This window comes from Octopus sinensis, linkage group LG2 (assembly GCF_006345805.1).
Source record: "Octopus sinensis linkage group LG2, ASM634580v1, whole genome shotgun sequence".
In the NCBI taxonomy this organism is placed as follows: domain Eukaryota; kingdom Metazoa; phylum Mollusca; class Cephalopoda; order Octopoda; family Octopodidae; genus Octopus; species Octopus sinensis.
Genome location: NC_042998.1, coordinates 140735216 through 140752713, shown reverse-complemented (window position 1 = coordinate 140752713; position 17498 = coordinate 140735216). Strand labels below are relative to the sequence as shown.

The window sequence follows — 17498 nt, the reverse complement described above, 5'->3', positions numbered from 1 at the left end:
TGGACATAAAAGAAATTTGCACAGGTTTTAATTTGTTTGACTAAATACTTCAGGGCAGTGACCCTGCCTTGGCTACAGTCAGTTCAACGACATAAAACAAGTACAAGATAAAAATGTAAACATATATAGGTGCAGGCATAGCTGTGTGGTAAGAAGCTTTCTTCCTAACCACATGCTTCCCGGTTCAGTCCCACTGCGTAGCACCTTGGGCAAGTGACCTCTACAATAGCCTCGGGCCATCCAAAGCCTTGTGAGTGGATTTGGTAGATGAAAACTGAAAGAAGCCTGTCGTGTGTGTGTGTGTGTCTGCGTTCATTCCCCCACAATTGTTTGACAACTGATGTTGATGTGTTTATGTCCCCATAACTTAGCAGTTTGCCAAAAGAGTACGTGGGAATAAGTACTGGGCTTACGAAGAGTAAATCATGGAGTTGATTTGTTTGACTAAAATCTTTTAAGGTGGTGCTCCAGCATAGCCACAGTCAAATGACTGAAACTAGTCAAAGAATAAAATATGCACACACACACAAAAGGATGGACGAAACTAAATACTACGAGGTCATTTAGTCTGCCTATCTTATTATATAGCAGCATATTTAATAGAGGCTACAAAGTGCAACAGAATTGTACTGGACAGAGGCCATGATTTGCAGCAGAGAAGCTAATGAATTAGGTAATGGAAATGATGTAAAGCTTACACAAGGTTCTAGTGCAAGATCCATTTCACTTGGATAGGGTGAAATCGTGATTTGTATTGGCAGTGTGGGGTGTGGGTAGGAGGTGGGCAACGCACATGAAACCTATGTGATGATGTGTATTGACAAGTTTGGTGATTTATTATTCATTGTTGAAATGCAGATGGGGCCCATGTGGTGAAGAAGGAAGTTTTTGTTTTTCAACCATGTGGTTGTTTTTGTTTTTTCTGTGGGTTTCGTCCCCAGTTGCTGGCCAGAGTCTTGTGAGTGAATTTGGTAGATAGGAACTGAAAGAAATCCAGCTGTATGCATATATTATCTTTTACTTGTTTTAGTCATTAGGCTGCGGCCATGCTGGGGCACGACCTTGAGGGATTTTTAGTCAAATGAATCGACCCCAATAGGTACTTCTTTTCTCTCTCCAAACCTGGTACTTATTCTATCTGTCACTTTTGTCTAACTGTTGAGTTATGGGGATGTAAACACACCGGCACTGGTTGTCAAGCAGTGGTGGGGGACAAACACACACGCACACACACATCTGGATATATACATATTCTTTTATTTGTTTTCAGTCATTTGACTACAGCCATGCTGGAGTACCACCTTTAGTCAAACAAATCTATCCCAGCACTTATTCTTTGTAAGCCTAGTACTTATTCTACCGATCTGTTTTGCCAAACCGTTAAGTTACAGGAACATAAACACATCAATATCAGTTGTCAAGTGATGGTGGGGGGACAAACAGACATACAAATACATAGGTATATTTTTATATATATATATATCATCGTTTAACGTCCGTTTTCCATGCTAGCATGGGTTGGACGGTTCGACCTGGGTCTGGAAAGCCAGGAGGCTGCACCAGGCTCCAGTCTGATCTGGCAGTGTTTCTACAGCTGGATGCCCTTCCTAACGCCAACCACTCCGTGAGTGTAGGGTATGTCTCTTATTTAGTGTCTTTGCCCAAGGATCAGATGCCTGACTTGCTAGAAATAGCAGCCTTGCCTTGTCCTTGCATGATGTGTGTCAGCATCACTTTGTTTACATATTCTTTGAAAACATGTCAGGCCATGGAGGAAAATATTATCTTGCTTGGACACATGAAGAGCATCCAGCCATAGAAAATTTGCCTCAACCAAATTACAGCTAACCCATACAAGCAAAAAGTTTTTAGCGTATTAAAGCATATAATATAGGCCCGACTTTACATATAGGACACCAGAATGGGCTTTTTTTTTCTTTGTGGTGGCAGCGGGTGCTTTTGTTGTGTGTGTGTGTGTGTATGTCTTATATTGGTTTCAGACTTTTATGTAAATTGATTTTATCCACCACCAATGCTCAACTGGTACGTGATTTATTGGCCCTGAAAGGGTGAAAGGCAAAGTCAACCTCGACAGAATTTGAACTCAGAATGTAAGGATGGACAAAATGCCACTAAGCATTTCGCCTGACATGCTAACAATTCTACTAGCTCACTGCCTCTTGCGTGTGTGTATGTCTTATATTGCCATGAAATACAATATATCTTTTTGATTTTGTTGTCCTATAGACAACTGATTTGCTAGATGTAGCAGCCAAATCACCCTCCTCACACACTACCAGTTTAAAAGAAATAACAGTGGATGGTAACTGAGTCCACTGTGCACTATTTAGGCATGGCTGTGTGGTTAAGATTGCTTAACACCTTGAGTAAGTGTTTTCTACTATAGACCCCACCATGCCAACCAGTGCCTTGTAAGTGAATTTAGTACAGAAACTATGTAAAAGCTCATTGTATATGTGTTTGTGTTGGTTTATTTATGTCCCCTGTAACGTAGTGATTCAGCAAAAGTGACCACTAGAATAAGTACAGGGGGCTGTTTTTTCAACTAAACCCATTAAGGTGTGGTGTCCCAGCATGGCTGTAGTCCAATGACTAAAGCCAGCTAAAATAGATAATCCTTTACTATAGGCACAAGGCCTGAAATTTGTGGGGCAAGGGTTCATCAATTACATTGACCCCAGTTCTCAACTGGTATTTATCTCATCAACCCTAAGAGGATGAAAGGTGAAGTCAACCGTGGTAGCATATGAATTCGTAGTGTAAAGCCAGAAGAAATACTGCTAAGCTTTTTGTCCAGTGCAGTAACGATTCAGTGAACTTGCTCCTTTAAATAATAATTTATTAATAACTTCAAATTTTGGCACAAAGCCAGCAATTTCATGCAAGGTGAGTAAGTTGATTACATTCACCCCAGTGCCCCAACTGGTACTTATTTTATCAACCCTGAAAGGATGACAAGCAAAGTCAAACTCAGATTGTAAAAATGGACGAAACACCACATTGTGCTAATGACTGCCAGCTCGCCACCTTAAATAATCATCATCATTTTCGTTTAACGTCTGTTTTCCATAACTATATACTACTACTGTGGAGGCGTAATGGCTCAGTGGTTAGGGCAGCGGACTCGCAGTCGGAGGATCGCGGTTTCGATTCCCAGACTGGGCGTTGAGTGTTTATTGAGCGAAAACACCTAAAGCTCCACGAGGCTCTGGCAGGGGGCGGTGGCAAACCCTGCTGTATTCTTTTGCCACAACTTTCTCTCACTCTTTCTTCTGTTGACCTGCTCACGAAGCGCATTGTGACCAGCTATGTGTAATAACATCTGATAGCCTGGTCGGTCACGGTGATGGTGATATACTACTACTACTACTAATAATAATAATAATCCTTTCTACTATAGGCACAAGGCCTGAAATGTTGGGAGAGAGGACTAGTCAATTACATAAACTCTAGTGTTTCGCTGGTACTTAATTTATCAATCCTGAAAATATGAAAGGCAAAGTCAACCTTGGTGGGATTTGAACTCAGAACACAAAGACAGATGAAATGCTGCTAAGCATTTCACTCAGCATTGCTAGCGATTCTGCCAGCTCACCACCTTTAATAAATACATAATAATAATAATAATTTGTTTCTTTACTACCCACAAGGGGCTAAACACAGAGGGGACAAACAAGGACTGACAAATGGATTAAGTCGATTATATCGACCCCAGTGCGTAACTGGTACTTAATTTATCGACCCCGAAAGGATGAAAGGGAAAGTTGACCTCAGCGGAATTTGAACTCAGAACGTAATGGCAGACGAAATACGGCATGCTAACGTTTCTGCCAGCTCGCTAACAGCTGAAATGCCTTTAATTATAGGAGCTACTCAATGAAGGCTAATTTGGGGCTAATCAACAATTTGTTGTCTTAATTTGTTTTCTTCCTCTCTCTCCCTCTCCCCGCCACCCAGTCTTTCTAGACTTAGAGATAGTAAAAATATTTCATTATATTTGAATCACTGCAATTTCATGGTTGTGGAAGAAGAAAACATATGGAGTTTGGTGGGATAGAGTTGTAGGCAAGTGGATGGAGGGAGGGTGAGTTACAGCATGTAGCGATGGGTGTAATTATTATTATTATTGCAAAGCATGTGCAGTGTGTGTGTGTGTGTGTGCTACTTATATTAATTGCTGTGTTGTTCAGGCATGCACAAGTATGAGCAGTTTGGATGCAGTTTACAGCTATGCATTCATGTCGAACACACAGACACTTGCTGTACCTGGTTTTTGGTATAAATATATAGGTGTGCGTGTGTGCGTGCGTGCACACACATATGTACTCTTCACACAGGACATCCTCTATGCACACACGCATATTCTACACACACGCACTCCTCATGCACAGAGATTCTCTCTCTCTCAACAAACACACACTCTCTCAATATATGCACCCTCTCTCTCTGTTGATCTCTCTCCATACACATTCACACCCTCTCTCCACACACACACCTTCTCTCTCTGCACACACCCTCTCTCTGCGCGCACGCATACACACACTCTCTCTCCACACATACACACACACTCCACACACGCACTCTCTCTCTCCACACAAACACTCTCCACACGCACTCTCCTTCTCTCCACACACACACACTCTCTCTCTTTCCACACACACACACACTCTCTCTCTCTCTCCACACACACACACTCTCTCTCTCTCCACACACACACACACACTCTCTCTCCTCTCCACACACACTCTCTCTCTCTCTCCCCACACACACTCTCTCTCTCTCCACAAACACACACACTCTCTCTCTCTCCACACACACACACACACACTCTCTCTCTCCACACACACTCTCTCTCTCCACACACACTCTCTCTCTCCCCCCACCCACACACTCTCTCCCCCCACACACACACACTCTCTCCCCCCCCACACACACACTCTCTCTCTCCCCACACACACTCTCTCTCTCCCCCCACACACACACACTCTCTCTTTCCCCCCAACACTCTCTTTCCCCCACACACACACTCTCTCCTCCACACACACACACTCTCTCTCCCCACACACTCTCTCTCTCTCCCCACACACACTCTCTCTCTCCCCACACACACTCTCTCTCTCTCCCCACACACTCTCTCTCTCTCTCCCACACACACTCTCTCTCTCTCCCCACACACACTCTCTCTCTCCCACACACACTCTCTCTCTCCCCCCACACACTCTCTCTCTCTCCCCACACACCACTCTCTCTCTCCCCACACACATCTCTCTCTCCCACACACACTCTCTCTCTATCCACACACACTCTCTCTCTCTCTCTCCACACACGCACACACTCTCTCTCCACACATGCACACTCTCTCTCCACACGCACTCTCTCTCTCTCTCTCTCTCCACACACACTCTCTCTCCACACACACACTCTCTCTCTCCACACACGCACGCATACTCTCCACACACACACACTCTCTCTCCATACACGCTCCCCCCACATGCATGCTCTCTCTCCATGCACACTCTCCACGCACTCTCTTGTCACACCTGCACACACTCTATCTCTCCTACATTCCCCTACTCTCTCTCTCTCTTTTTCCCCCTCCCTCACCACATACATGCATACATAGACACTTTTTCCACACTTTCTGCATACTCTCTTCATATGCACACTTTATACATGCACACGCATGCTCTCCCTTCCCCCCCCCACGTATACACATGCACCCTCTCCCCCTAAACTCTTTATCAAAGACCTCTCTCTCCCTCCACTAAATCTCTTCCATAGAGATATGCAATCCCTCTGTAGATGCTGTTGCTGTGGTGTTATTGGTAGGTGGAGGAAGGGGATCAGAGAGGAGGTGGCTATAACTTGATAATGGCTCTCAAGCTATCACTTTGCTGGTCTTTCTGATGCCTTTAATGTTAAGGTTATGTTGTTGCTGTTAATGTTTAACCACAGGCCGTCCTAATCTAAGGACATTCCAATTGTGGCCAAACATAGTGAATCCGGAACTACATAGGATCCAAATGTTGCCGTCTTTCCTTCAGAGGATTTTGGTGTTGTTTGATAGATTTGACTGCTGTTTCCTGCAGGCAGAGGGATGATGTATGGGGAGCAAAAGGATTGTTCTTAGCAAGCTTAAACTGCACTGCAGGTTCAATTCCCAGTTGGATCCTTTTCACATGATATCCTCCCAAAATATCTTTTAATGTTGGTTTCAGTTATTGGGCTGTAACCATGCTGGGGTACCTCCTTGAAGGTTTTAGTCAAACAAATCATGGCTCTTTTTTTTTTTTTGTGTGTGTGTGTGTTACTTATCTATCTGGTCACTTTTGCTGCACAGCTAAATTATAGACGTTACCAAACCAACATCGGTTCTCAAGCGGTACTGGTGAACAATCACAGATACAAGCGCACACACACACACATTGTTCATATCGATGTCGAGACTATATGTCAATCATCGTCGTTTAATGTCCGCTGTCCATTCTGGCGTGGGCTGGACAGTTTGACAGGGGCTAGCCACACAAAATACTGCACCAGACTTCGTATTTTGGCTTGGATTTTATGGTTGGAAGCCCTTCCTAATACCAACCACCTTACAGAGAAGACTGTTTTTTACATGGAACCAGTACAGGTGAGGTCAGCTTTGGCATGGTTTTTACAGCTGGATACCTTCCAGATGCCAGCCACTTCACAGTGTGGACTGGATGCTTTTTATGTGGCATCAGCATTGGCAGGGTCACCAAATAACTTGCAAGACAAAGATCCTTTGAGAGGTGGGGGTGCAATACATGTAATATATCCACACAAGTGTGATCTGAACTTCTTTTTGCTCTTTTATTACAAGAACGGAAACGTTTTGTTGAGTACAAACTTTTTTTGTGTGTGCTTTGGGATTTCTGTTTCAAATTAAATTAGTTCAGTTATTCAGGATTGATAGGTACTTGCAATACACAAGGGTTAATTCAGACTGCTGTCTTCCTTCTGAAAGTAGCCTAATTATCTAGTCAGTTGTTGTTATTTTAAAAATCTTCCTTATGACTCAAGCAATAAAGAAATGCCATATAAATCAACATTTTCCATCGGCACATCATTTATCTTTTATCTTTTGTTTCAGTCATTGGGTTCCGGTCATGCTATGACATGGCCTTGAAGAGTTTGGTCAAACAATTTAACCTTAGTACTTATTCTATCGGTGTCTTTTGCCAAGCCACTAAGTTAAGGGGACATAAACAAGCACGTCAAGCATTGATGGTGGACAGACACACACACTCGTACTATGGGCTTCGTTCAGTTTCCATCTACCAAATTCACTCACAAGACTTTGATCAACTCAGGATTGATAGGTACCTGCAATATACAAGGGTTAATTTAGACAGCTGTCTTCCTTCTAAAAGTAGCTTTGATAGTAGAAGACACTTGCCCAAGGTGCCGTACAGTGGGACCGAACCCAAAACCATGTGGTTGGGAAAGCACACTTCTTACCATAAAGCTACTGACAGTTCTAAAACAGCTGTCCTTCAAAGTCCCATACCTTAAGGAGAGAAAAAAATAAGTACAGAAGTTGGTGGGGAGTGGTGATATTTATTTTCCGAATTATAATTTCTATTGTATATATATATAGCACAGTTACAAAAACAAGATTGGATGGAATGGGGAGGTCTGCCTTTCATTTCCCATGAGGTGTGGGACTTTGCAGAACAGCTCTTTCCAAACTTCCTCCAAAAAACTGCATAAAGTTAATGTTGTTCAATCTTATTTGAACTGACCTGTAATTAAAGGCCTTACCCAGCCATGATAAAAGAGATTATAGTGTTCAGTGTTGCTCTTCATTAGGTCAAGATTTATGAGGAAGATTTGGTTGCTATTGTTTGCCCTGCCAGCAGCACACGCTTGTGTGGTTTAGTATTCCTCTATTAAGTTTACGTATTTGTAGTACAAACCATTTTTGGAGTCCTTAAACCTACTTTGGGAAACGCATGAGCATCACAAAATACTTCCATTTCCTCCCTTGCTGCTATCTCATGAAATGGCATGTAGGGTCCCTATAATGGGGAAAGGAGATCAATGACAATTATGTAATAGTTTGGAGAAACGCATGAACGTCACGGCGTCAAATCTTCCCTCCCTCCTGTTCATATAGATTTGGAACCTAGTGCTTATAACAAAAACCCAGTGACTATAAAGGCCGCGAGCAGTCAAAATCGTTAGGTGCATCGGACAAAATGCTTAGCGGTAATTTTTCCAGTGCTTTACGTTCTAAGTTCGAATCCTGCTTCGGGATCAATAAAATTAAGTACCAGTCAAATACTGGGTGGATGGGTGGGTGGAGGGATCGATCTCATCAACTAAGTATCTCACTTGTGCCACAATTTTTGTTTCAGCTTCATAACAAGATCTGTATTAGTATTAACAACCACTTCAAAGGCCGAGATCAAGATTATCTATCTATCTATCACGCGCGCACACACACACACACAGTTTTAGTTTATTTGCTTAAACCCCCCCCTCCTTTCGCGCGAGCATGTGGCATATCTCTACCACTAGTGACAATGGTTACCTATTTATTGTTGTACTCTAACCCCTCATTTCTCTCTTCTCTTCCGCCCTTCACTGCCTACCGTTTTGTATATATATTTTTCCCCGTAATCTTTTAACACTTTTACTTCCCCTCCCCCTTTACACACACACACACATACATACATATACACACACACACACATATATATATATATATATATATATATATGGCTCCTTGTGTGTCGGTGACAACTATCCTACAGTGTGTGTACAGTTGTACTGTCATTATTGTGTTTACAGATAAACTGCCGTGTGTACGTGTGTTTGTTACGGTGGTGCTCTTGCCTGCTTTGGTTTGTATGTATGTATGTGTGTGTGTGTGCGCGCGAGAGAGAGCGGACGCGTGTGCCTTTGCATCAATCGATGATAGGGAGGAGCTAAGCATCACAACTGATAGCTATGATTTCGTTTTGTCGGCAACATCAAAGCAAACAGCTTCTTGGCATCTTCCTTGTGTTCTCTGACCAGCCTTCTGCTTGACACTGCCTCTCTCTTTCTCTCTCTCTCTCTCTCTTACTACTACTACTGCTGCTCCTGCCACTACAACTACTACAGCTGCCACCACGCCACCACCATCGCCGCCACAACCGTTAATACAGTATTTTTGCAGTGAGAGGATCCAGTGGTGGTGGTGGTGGCGGTGGTAATAGTTATTATAGTTGTAGTAGCAGCAGCTTGAGAACTTTTGGTGTGCAGTTGAAAAATCTTCCTCCCACCACATCTTTCGCTCTCCCTCCTACCACCTCCTTTCTATGTTTTCTTTCTCTCTCTCTCTCTCTCTCTCTTTCGCTTCTTTTGATCTAAATAATTTGGGGACATCGAAAACATTGTTTCATTTTGCAGTGTCCTCTCTCTCTCTCTTTCCTCTCTCTCCTCTTTTTATATCATTATATTATTATATTATATTACTAAACAGCAAGGAGCGAGTGTGTGCTTGCTCTCTGCTTCTGCTTGCTCTACGTTGCTGCTGTTTTTTCGTGTGTGTGTCATTTAGTCGTCGGCTGTCGTTTGTTCCTGGCCGCAAACAGCTCCACTCTGCCGCTGTTGTTATTTATTGTATATTATTTATTACTTATAATCATTGTGTGCTGCCAAGTTTTGGAACAGCTAAAAACAAAACAAAACAAGACTTGACTGTTTAATACTATCTCCAGAAGGTGGATTTTACCTGCCGCCGGCCGCGCTAACTCTTCGGAACCAAAGCGAGAACCTTTTACCTTAACATATCAAATCTATATTTATTACACTCACACTCACACACACACATGTAGCTCCTTGTGTTTGGTTTTTTTAAATCCTCATGTGTATAAATACAAGTGTTGTTTTTGTTTCTTATAAAGGAATAAGTTCTCTTACTCACTACCATATAACCGCCATCACCACCATCATCATCACCATATATTTCCTTGGCTGTTGCACACATGCAAATTTGCTGGGGTTTTTTCCCTAACTAAATGGTACTTCTTCAAACGATTAATCTTTATTGCCAATCTCTCTCAGCTGCCGACTGGCTATCACAGTTCCTAGTGTAGGTTTATTTCACGCTTATTTTCCATTTGTTTATTCTCATTGTTGTTATTGATGTTGTTTGGTATGTGTGTGTGTCTGTGTCTGTGTGTCCATAAGAAAAGAAAAAACTGTGATGTAATTGTTTGTTAAAATCCAAAGTTTGTTGTTGTCTTTTTCAAATTCTTTTCATTATTTCTTTTTTCAAGTTTTTTTTGTCTTTGTCTATTTCTCCCCTAGTTCTCCGCTTTCGAGACTAATTTCTGTATTTACTCGTATATAAGGGGTCGCAGTATTTTATTGTTGATTTTTAACTGAAAGAAAAGAAAATAGGGTGCGACTTATTTACAAGTGAATCCGTTATATATATACTTATATATTGTTCATACACACACATACCGTATTTACCTATGTATACTTGATTTAAACTGGGGTTCGACTTTTACACGAGGGTAAAGCTAAAATTATGGCGGGGTAAAAAAAATTTGTACCAAGATTTAACACTAGGGGTGCGACTTATACACGAGTAAATGCTGTGATTATCTTGTTGCCTTTTAATCTTTTTCTCCGGTCATGTTGCTTTGTTTCGTTATTTCATGTGACAGCGATGTCAACATTCGTTATTTTGTTTTCTGCATATTTCTCTAATCTCTCTCTCTCTCTCTCTCTAATTTCTCTCTCTCTCTCTCTCACTCTCTCGTCCATTACATTAGACTCCAGTTACTATTGGTTGATTACAAGACCTTCTTGACATGTTAGACCATCCAAAGTAGTAAGAATACTCCCTCTAAGTACATGTTACATAACGTAACCCTTCCTATTCTGAATTTTAATATGGGGTGGTCATGGCTGGAATGCTTTTGACCATAGGTCAACTCGATCTGAACTAACTAAAGATTGAATATCAATTAATTCTGACTTTTAATATAGAACAATGGCTCTCAAAAGAGGTCCATATAAGATTTTGTTGTTGAAATTTATTTACAATAAATTGATTATATTTCAATATACAAAGTATTTTAACAATTTTTTTTATATAATTCCTAATGTTATTTAATTATAAAAATATAATAGGATTTTTTAAACAGCGAGGGTCCAATAGAATAAATAAAATACGAATCGAAGGGGTCCGTATGTTAAAAAAAAAAAAAAAAAGCAAAAAAGGGTTGGGAACCACAGATGCAGGGGTCCAAAGTAAAATCTACATTTAATCTCATTTTCAGCATTCAGATGCTTTATTTGTTCTCTGCTAAACATCCTTGGTTAAACGCATGAACATCACATCCACCTCATTAAGATTTCTTAAGTTCTCACTCTTAAAAAGATTCGCACTGCAAGAATTTATGGGGGTTCATCCTTAGAATCTGCGATCTCTCTGTACCCAAAACAATACGTTGAAATGTCAGATGATGTTTAACAAAGACCGTTTAGAGTTTTTTTTACATTTGAAAACTGTTTTGGTTCTGTTGCTATTTTATAAGGCTTTAGAGTTTCAGAGCATTCTGATATTTGTACCTCATTCATTACAAGATATGGCTAGTGGCAGACTGTAAGGTAATAAGTACCAATATTAGGAAGTGCATTCAGGTTGCAGCTGGAAATAATTTGTTTATATGTGAGAGAGAGAAAGAGAAAGTATTTGTGTGTGAATGGGAGAGAGCGTGTCTGTCTAGGTATATGCGTATAGGCATGGTTTGTGTGTATATTACATCAATATATTTGTAAATTTTCTGTATAAGTGTATGTAAATGTGCATATATGTATACACGTGTGTGTGTGTATATATATATATATATATTTATATACACACACCTACTTGCACATGTATTTATAAAAATATACTTATACCATATAGATAATATAAAACTGATGTGTGTTAATATACATACACAAAATAGATATAATAAAGATAAACAAATGTATATGAATATCACGTATAATATATATATACCAGATATTTTTTATATATAAAAATAAAGGTATATAGATAATTTATAATAAATCTATATGTACCAGATATATTATTGCATATGTGAATATTCATGACCTTGTGGTTGATGAATTTAGGGCCACAATCACACTACTCGGTATTCATGATTTCTGGACCAAGTGGCTTATTTGACATTGCATCAGTCTCTGCGGCTGAAAACACTGCCTTCTCTTCCTTCAGCTATCATCACATCCTTGATGTTCTCTCAGGTCAAGAGTTGGAAGAGCCAGGCCTAGAAGGTGCTTGCATCCGCTTGCTACTAAATAGGCACCTAAACCAAATAGTGAACGTGTAGCACAACCTAGCAGGTCATCCTTGCCCTTGAGTGGCAGCTAAGCAAGTGATATTTCATATATATGTAATGCATATATATCATCATCATTCCATTTACATCTGCTCTCTACACTCTGATTCGTTTATTATAGGGAATCACTATTCCCATAGATTGGTGCTTTGGCCGGATACACCTTTAATATTGCCAACCACTTTGTAACTGCATACTAGGAGTATTTTTCATGGCACCAATGTTACACACACAAACACACATATATGATGCAAAGAATACAACACAAAGATGATGTAAAAAAATAAACGGTTAATATTGCTTTGATACTCAGGAAATGGTGGTGGGGGTGAAGGAAATGCCTTACGTTTCGAGTATTCACTCTTCTTCTGAAAGATAGAATGGATTATACCTATTATGTAATATATTATATGCTTGTATAATGCGTTATATATATGTATTATACATATATAAGGTATTATATATGTATGATAAATATATAAAGCATTATATATATATATATACACACACATTTTGTTTTAGCATCCTGTTTTCCATACTCACACACACACCTATATCTACCTATATATCTTTCCTGGGTATATGTTTATTATCACCTCTTCTCAATCTCCTCTCTGTGTATCTTTGTCTTCCTCTTTCTCCTCCTCCTCCTCTCCCCGCTTGTTTCAGTCTCTAACTGTATATGTTCTCTCTCTCTCTCTTACAGTGATGGCATTCCAATCCATACAAAATCATATCAAAAGAGAAGAACAGTACGGAAGCGAGCGGAACAGAATCGTGAGAGTAAGGACGCACCTATTCACCAACAGTTCATCCCTGTAAGTAAAACCTAATTATTGTGGACAGACAATTACTGCTCACTCCACCCAATCTTATATTTTTGGTACTATTGCCTCCTGGATCAGAGTTTAGGTATTCCATTGGGAGTTTACAATTATTGCCACTAAGCAACAAAACAAGTTGTTTTGTTTCTCCTTTAGTACTTTTTATTTTCTCTTCTTTTTATGTTGTTACAAACTTTTTAAAAATTGTTGTATAATTCTACAGGTAAGATTTCCTAGATGAAACCCCCTCACAAGGAATATACTGCATTTTCCAGGATACAAGTTACCATAATATATAATGTAGACATTTCAAATATTTGTGAATATCTTCCCAAATCCTGCTGAATTTCACATGAAATTTTTGGTCCTCTAAAGTTGTCTAGGTGCAAGTCGATTTTTTTTTTTTTTTTTTTTTTTTCCCTGTAAATTTTGGTCTGAAATATTTAAACTTTTATACTGGAAAATATGGTAATTGACTGCTTCTAACCCCCTCCTTCACTCATTTCTTATGCCAATTACGAAACTGAAATTAGTCCAAAACAAATTTTTTAAGTTTCAGTTCTCCAAAGACTAGAAGGAATCTAAACATGTGTTCGGGTGTTATTAACCAACTACTGTATCTTATGGAATTCTCTTGGTGGTGATTGTTTCTGCTTTTTATCTGCATTGGTTTATTGTGTTTAATACTTGCTGACTTTGTTCAGTCTTGTAAACCAACAAAATTGTCTTATACTATGTAAAATCAAAACAGTGATCATCAGCTTCCTTATCCTCATTTCATGTTCACTTTCCAGGCTAGCATGGATTGGACAATGCAATAGGATCCAGTGGGGCATAGGACCACATCTTGCTCGAGTGTCTCAGTTTTGACATGCTTTCTATGGCTGGATGCACTTTCTCATGCCAACCACTTTACAGAATGTACTAAAGTACGAAAAACGCATCTATAATGTTCTGCAGTTATCTTGGCTGTCTACACTATCATAATAATAATCCTTTCTACTAAAGGCACAAGGCTTGAAATTTTGGTGGAAGGGGTTACTCTATTACATTGACCCCTAATGTTTCACTGGTACTTAATTGACCCCCAAAAGGTTGAAAGGCAAAGTTGACCTCAACGGAATTTGAACTCAGAACATAGTGGCAGACAAACTACCACTTAGCATTTTGCCAGCATGGAAGGTATGCGCAAAGATGGCAAGCTGGCAGAATTGTTAGCCCAGCTTGCCATAATAATAATGGCTTCAAATTTTGCCACAAGGGCAGCAATTTGGGGGGAGGGAATGAGTCGATTACATTGACTCCATTGTTCAACTGGTACTTATTTTATCGACCCAGAAGGGATGAATGGTAAAATCAACCTCAGTAGAATTTGAACTCGGAATGTAGTGATAGGCAAAATACAGCTAAGCATTTCATCTGGCATGCTAACAATTCTGCCAGCTTACCACCTTCAATAATAATAATAATCTTTTCTACTAAAGGCACAAGGCTTGAAATTTTCGGGGTGGTGACTAGTTGATTACATGAACCCTAGTGTTTCACTGGTACTTAATTTATCAACCCTGAAACGATGAAAGACAAAGTTGGTCTCAGCAGCATTTGAATCCAGAGTGCAGAAAGCCAGAATGTACATATACTGCAAGGCATTCTATCTGATGATCTAATGATTACCTCATAGTTGTCTTTATTATGATAATAATAATAATAATCTCTTATGAAGTGTTTACTGTTGGATGTCTTGTTTCTTTGTAGTTTTGACCATAATTGTTTTTTAATTCCTACGTTTACAGAGAACTGACCGAGCACCAAAAGACCGTAACATTGCAGAAGTTGACACTGAAAAGTTTGCATCCATGTTAATCGAGAGATTAGAAAAGGTTCACTTGGAACAAGAAAGAGATGAGAAGTTGAGGGAGAGTATTCGTTGCATCAGTGAGGTAGGTTTGCATTACTGTCTTTCTCTTTCACCTTCCTTCCTTCCTTCCTTCTCCACGTCTGTATTGCCTTTCGTCTCATTGATACATGTTTGATCAATATCTGTTTATTATATTTAGATCATCACTACACAGAATCCGATGGATCTTGGTGTGCTTTGATTTCTTAACACCATTCTGATTGCAAAGCTGTGTTATTTCCCCTCCCTCCCCACGCCATCCACTTTTTCTCTAATCAGTTTTATCAATAGTGAACATTACAACTTTTATTTTCATCTTTCATGGTGGTAAGATAAATAACTTTTAACCTTTCAAAGTTTGCCCAATTCTTTGAGCATACATGTTCTTATCATCATGGTCATGTTGGTCATTTTACATCCACCTTCCATGATGGCTTGACATGATTTACCAGGATGGAGGGCCAGGTCTTCCTCCAGTGTCTCATTTTTGGCATGGCTTATGTGGTTGGATGTCTTGTTTTGTCAATGTTGAAACTGAAGACCCCTATGTTTCTCTCCAATACTTTATTTAGACTCTTGTGTAAAATATAGAACTCTTAGTTTTCACAATATGTTTTATCAACCTATATATAATCTGATTTTTTCTTTTTCTTTTTTTTTTATTTGAAACCAAGTGTGATTTTACATAATCATCCTATTTGCTTTCTATTTCAGAGCAATGATATTGAAGAGAGTAAAAACCTTGCTAATGTCACAGCTTCATCAAAGCTACCCCCACTTATTCCAATTGTGCCCATTGATGATGAGCTAGCGGATAGTATCTTAGAGGAGCACTGCTCGCGGATATGGGAGAGTTCTGCCCAGCAGACGCCATTTCGCTCTCCGGGCGGTCATTCTCCGAAACCCAAATCTCCTGAACGTGCACACCGTAAAGCCATGGTGCCTGGTATGCCTTCCGTTCCAGTGCCAGCACTTGCTTCCAAGGTGCACGCTCTCTACAAGAAGAAAGACAAGGACTTAAATTCAATGTGGTCATATGACAGTGGTGTGGGTGAAGAAAAGTCAATCGGCGGTCATCATTCACAGGAGACCACCATTTATCATCACCACCACCACCACCACCACAGTTCACGGGAAGGAAAGAGCCGGCAACAAATTGAACACGAAGCACAGAAGCACAGTATGTTGTGCTACATGGGCGAGGCTGTAACTCGAAATCACCCAGACTATCATCTTGCACACAAGGATTCGGAACGTGGCCGGAGTCATGTGCGAAAGTCCAGTGTTCGCAAACATTCAGATGCTAGCAGTAATATCGATAGTGGGATTAGTACCATTTATGAAAAGGATACGTTACCATCAGTACCAAACCTTTCGGCACCAACCACTGAGAAGTAAGTACAGCACTTTAGTAATTCAGTATTTCTCATCTCTCTATTGTGAAAGCATGTAACCTTGTGGTTAGGGCATTGTACTCATGATTGTAAGATTGTGGTGTCGATTCCCAGACTGGGCAGTGCGTCGTTCTTGAGTAAAACACTTCATTTGATAGTGTTCCTGTCCACTCAGCTATAAATAAGTTTCAACAATAGCTGGGAAGTTAACCCTGCAATGGACTATTGTCCTGTCCAGGGGCAAGTGTTGTAACCTATATTATATGTCATGCAATCCAAGTTAAGCCCCACCCTTATGAGTCTTGACCTAAGCATCTCTCTCTTGCAGGACCCAATGAAAGTTGTTTCTTCTTGACAATTTATGACTGAAATTTCTTTTCTGTCTAAGATACAGTGGGGCTGTTTTCATAAAAGATATTTTGAAGACTAGTTTAAATGTATTATCAAAAGTAGTTTCAGGGTTTCTGATTTAAGTACAAGTCCAGCAACTTTGAGGAATAAGTATTTAGCTGAGACCATCAACTCCAGTACTTGTATTTCATTTTATTGACTCCAGAAGAAAAAAAATGAAAGGCAAAATTGTCCTTGGCAGGATTTGAACTCCAAATGTAAAAATCTCAAACAAATATCACAAAGCATTTTATCCAATGATTCAATGATTCTGCCAGTTTTGCTGCCTACAAAAGTACAGCATAATGGCTTTTAGCATATAAACACAAAATTAATTTTCCACCCCTAAAGAGCTATAAAAGTTTTATGTTGTAGACATGCAATCACTGTCTCCAGCATGGCAGCCATGACGATAAATATAATGATAATGACATTGATAATTTCCCTAATTAAGTATAGGAATATCTCAGATTTATTAACAATGCGAGGCAGAGAATTCCCGAGAGATGTACTTCCCCCCTCAAGTGGGTTTGTTAGTCAAAGTGGTTCCAGCTGGGTGCTGAATCTTTTGTGGGCTCCATTTGCTGATAAC

At 39.9% G+C, this 17498-nt stretch overlaps 1 protein-coding gene across 2 annotated transcripts in view; it reads left to right on the top strand.

Annotated features, from left to right (window-relative positions):
* Window positions 1-17498, top strand: part of LOC115231219 (axin-1) — a 201137-nt gene that overhangs the window by 157862 nt on the left and 25777 nt on the right. For both annotated transcript variants that reach the window (XM_029801295.2, XM_029801290.2), the window contains exons 4-6: window positions 13108-13219; window positions 15019-15165; window positions 15837-16516. In XM_029801295.2, the coding sequence (XP_029657155.1) occupies window positions 13108-13219; window positions 15019-15165; window positions 15837-16516 (939 nt within the window). The remainder of the gene's footprint in view (window positions 1-13107; window positions 13220-15018; window positions 15166-15836; window positions 16517-17498) is intronic.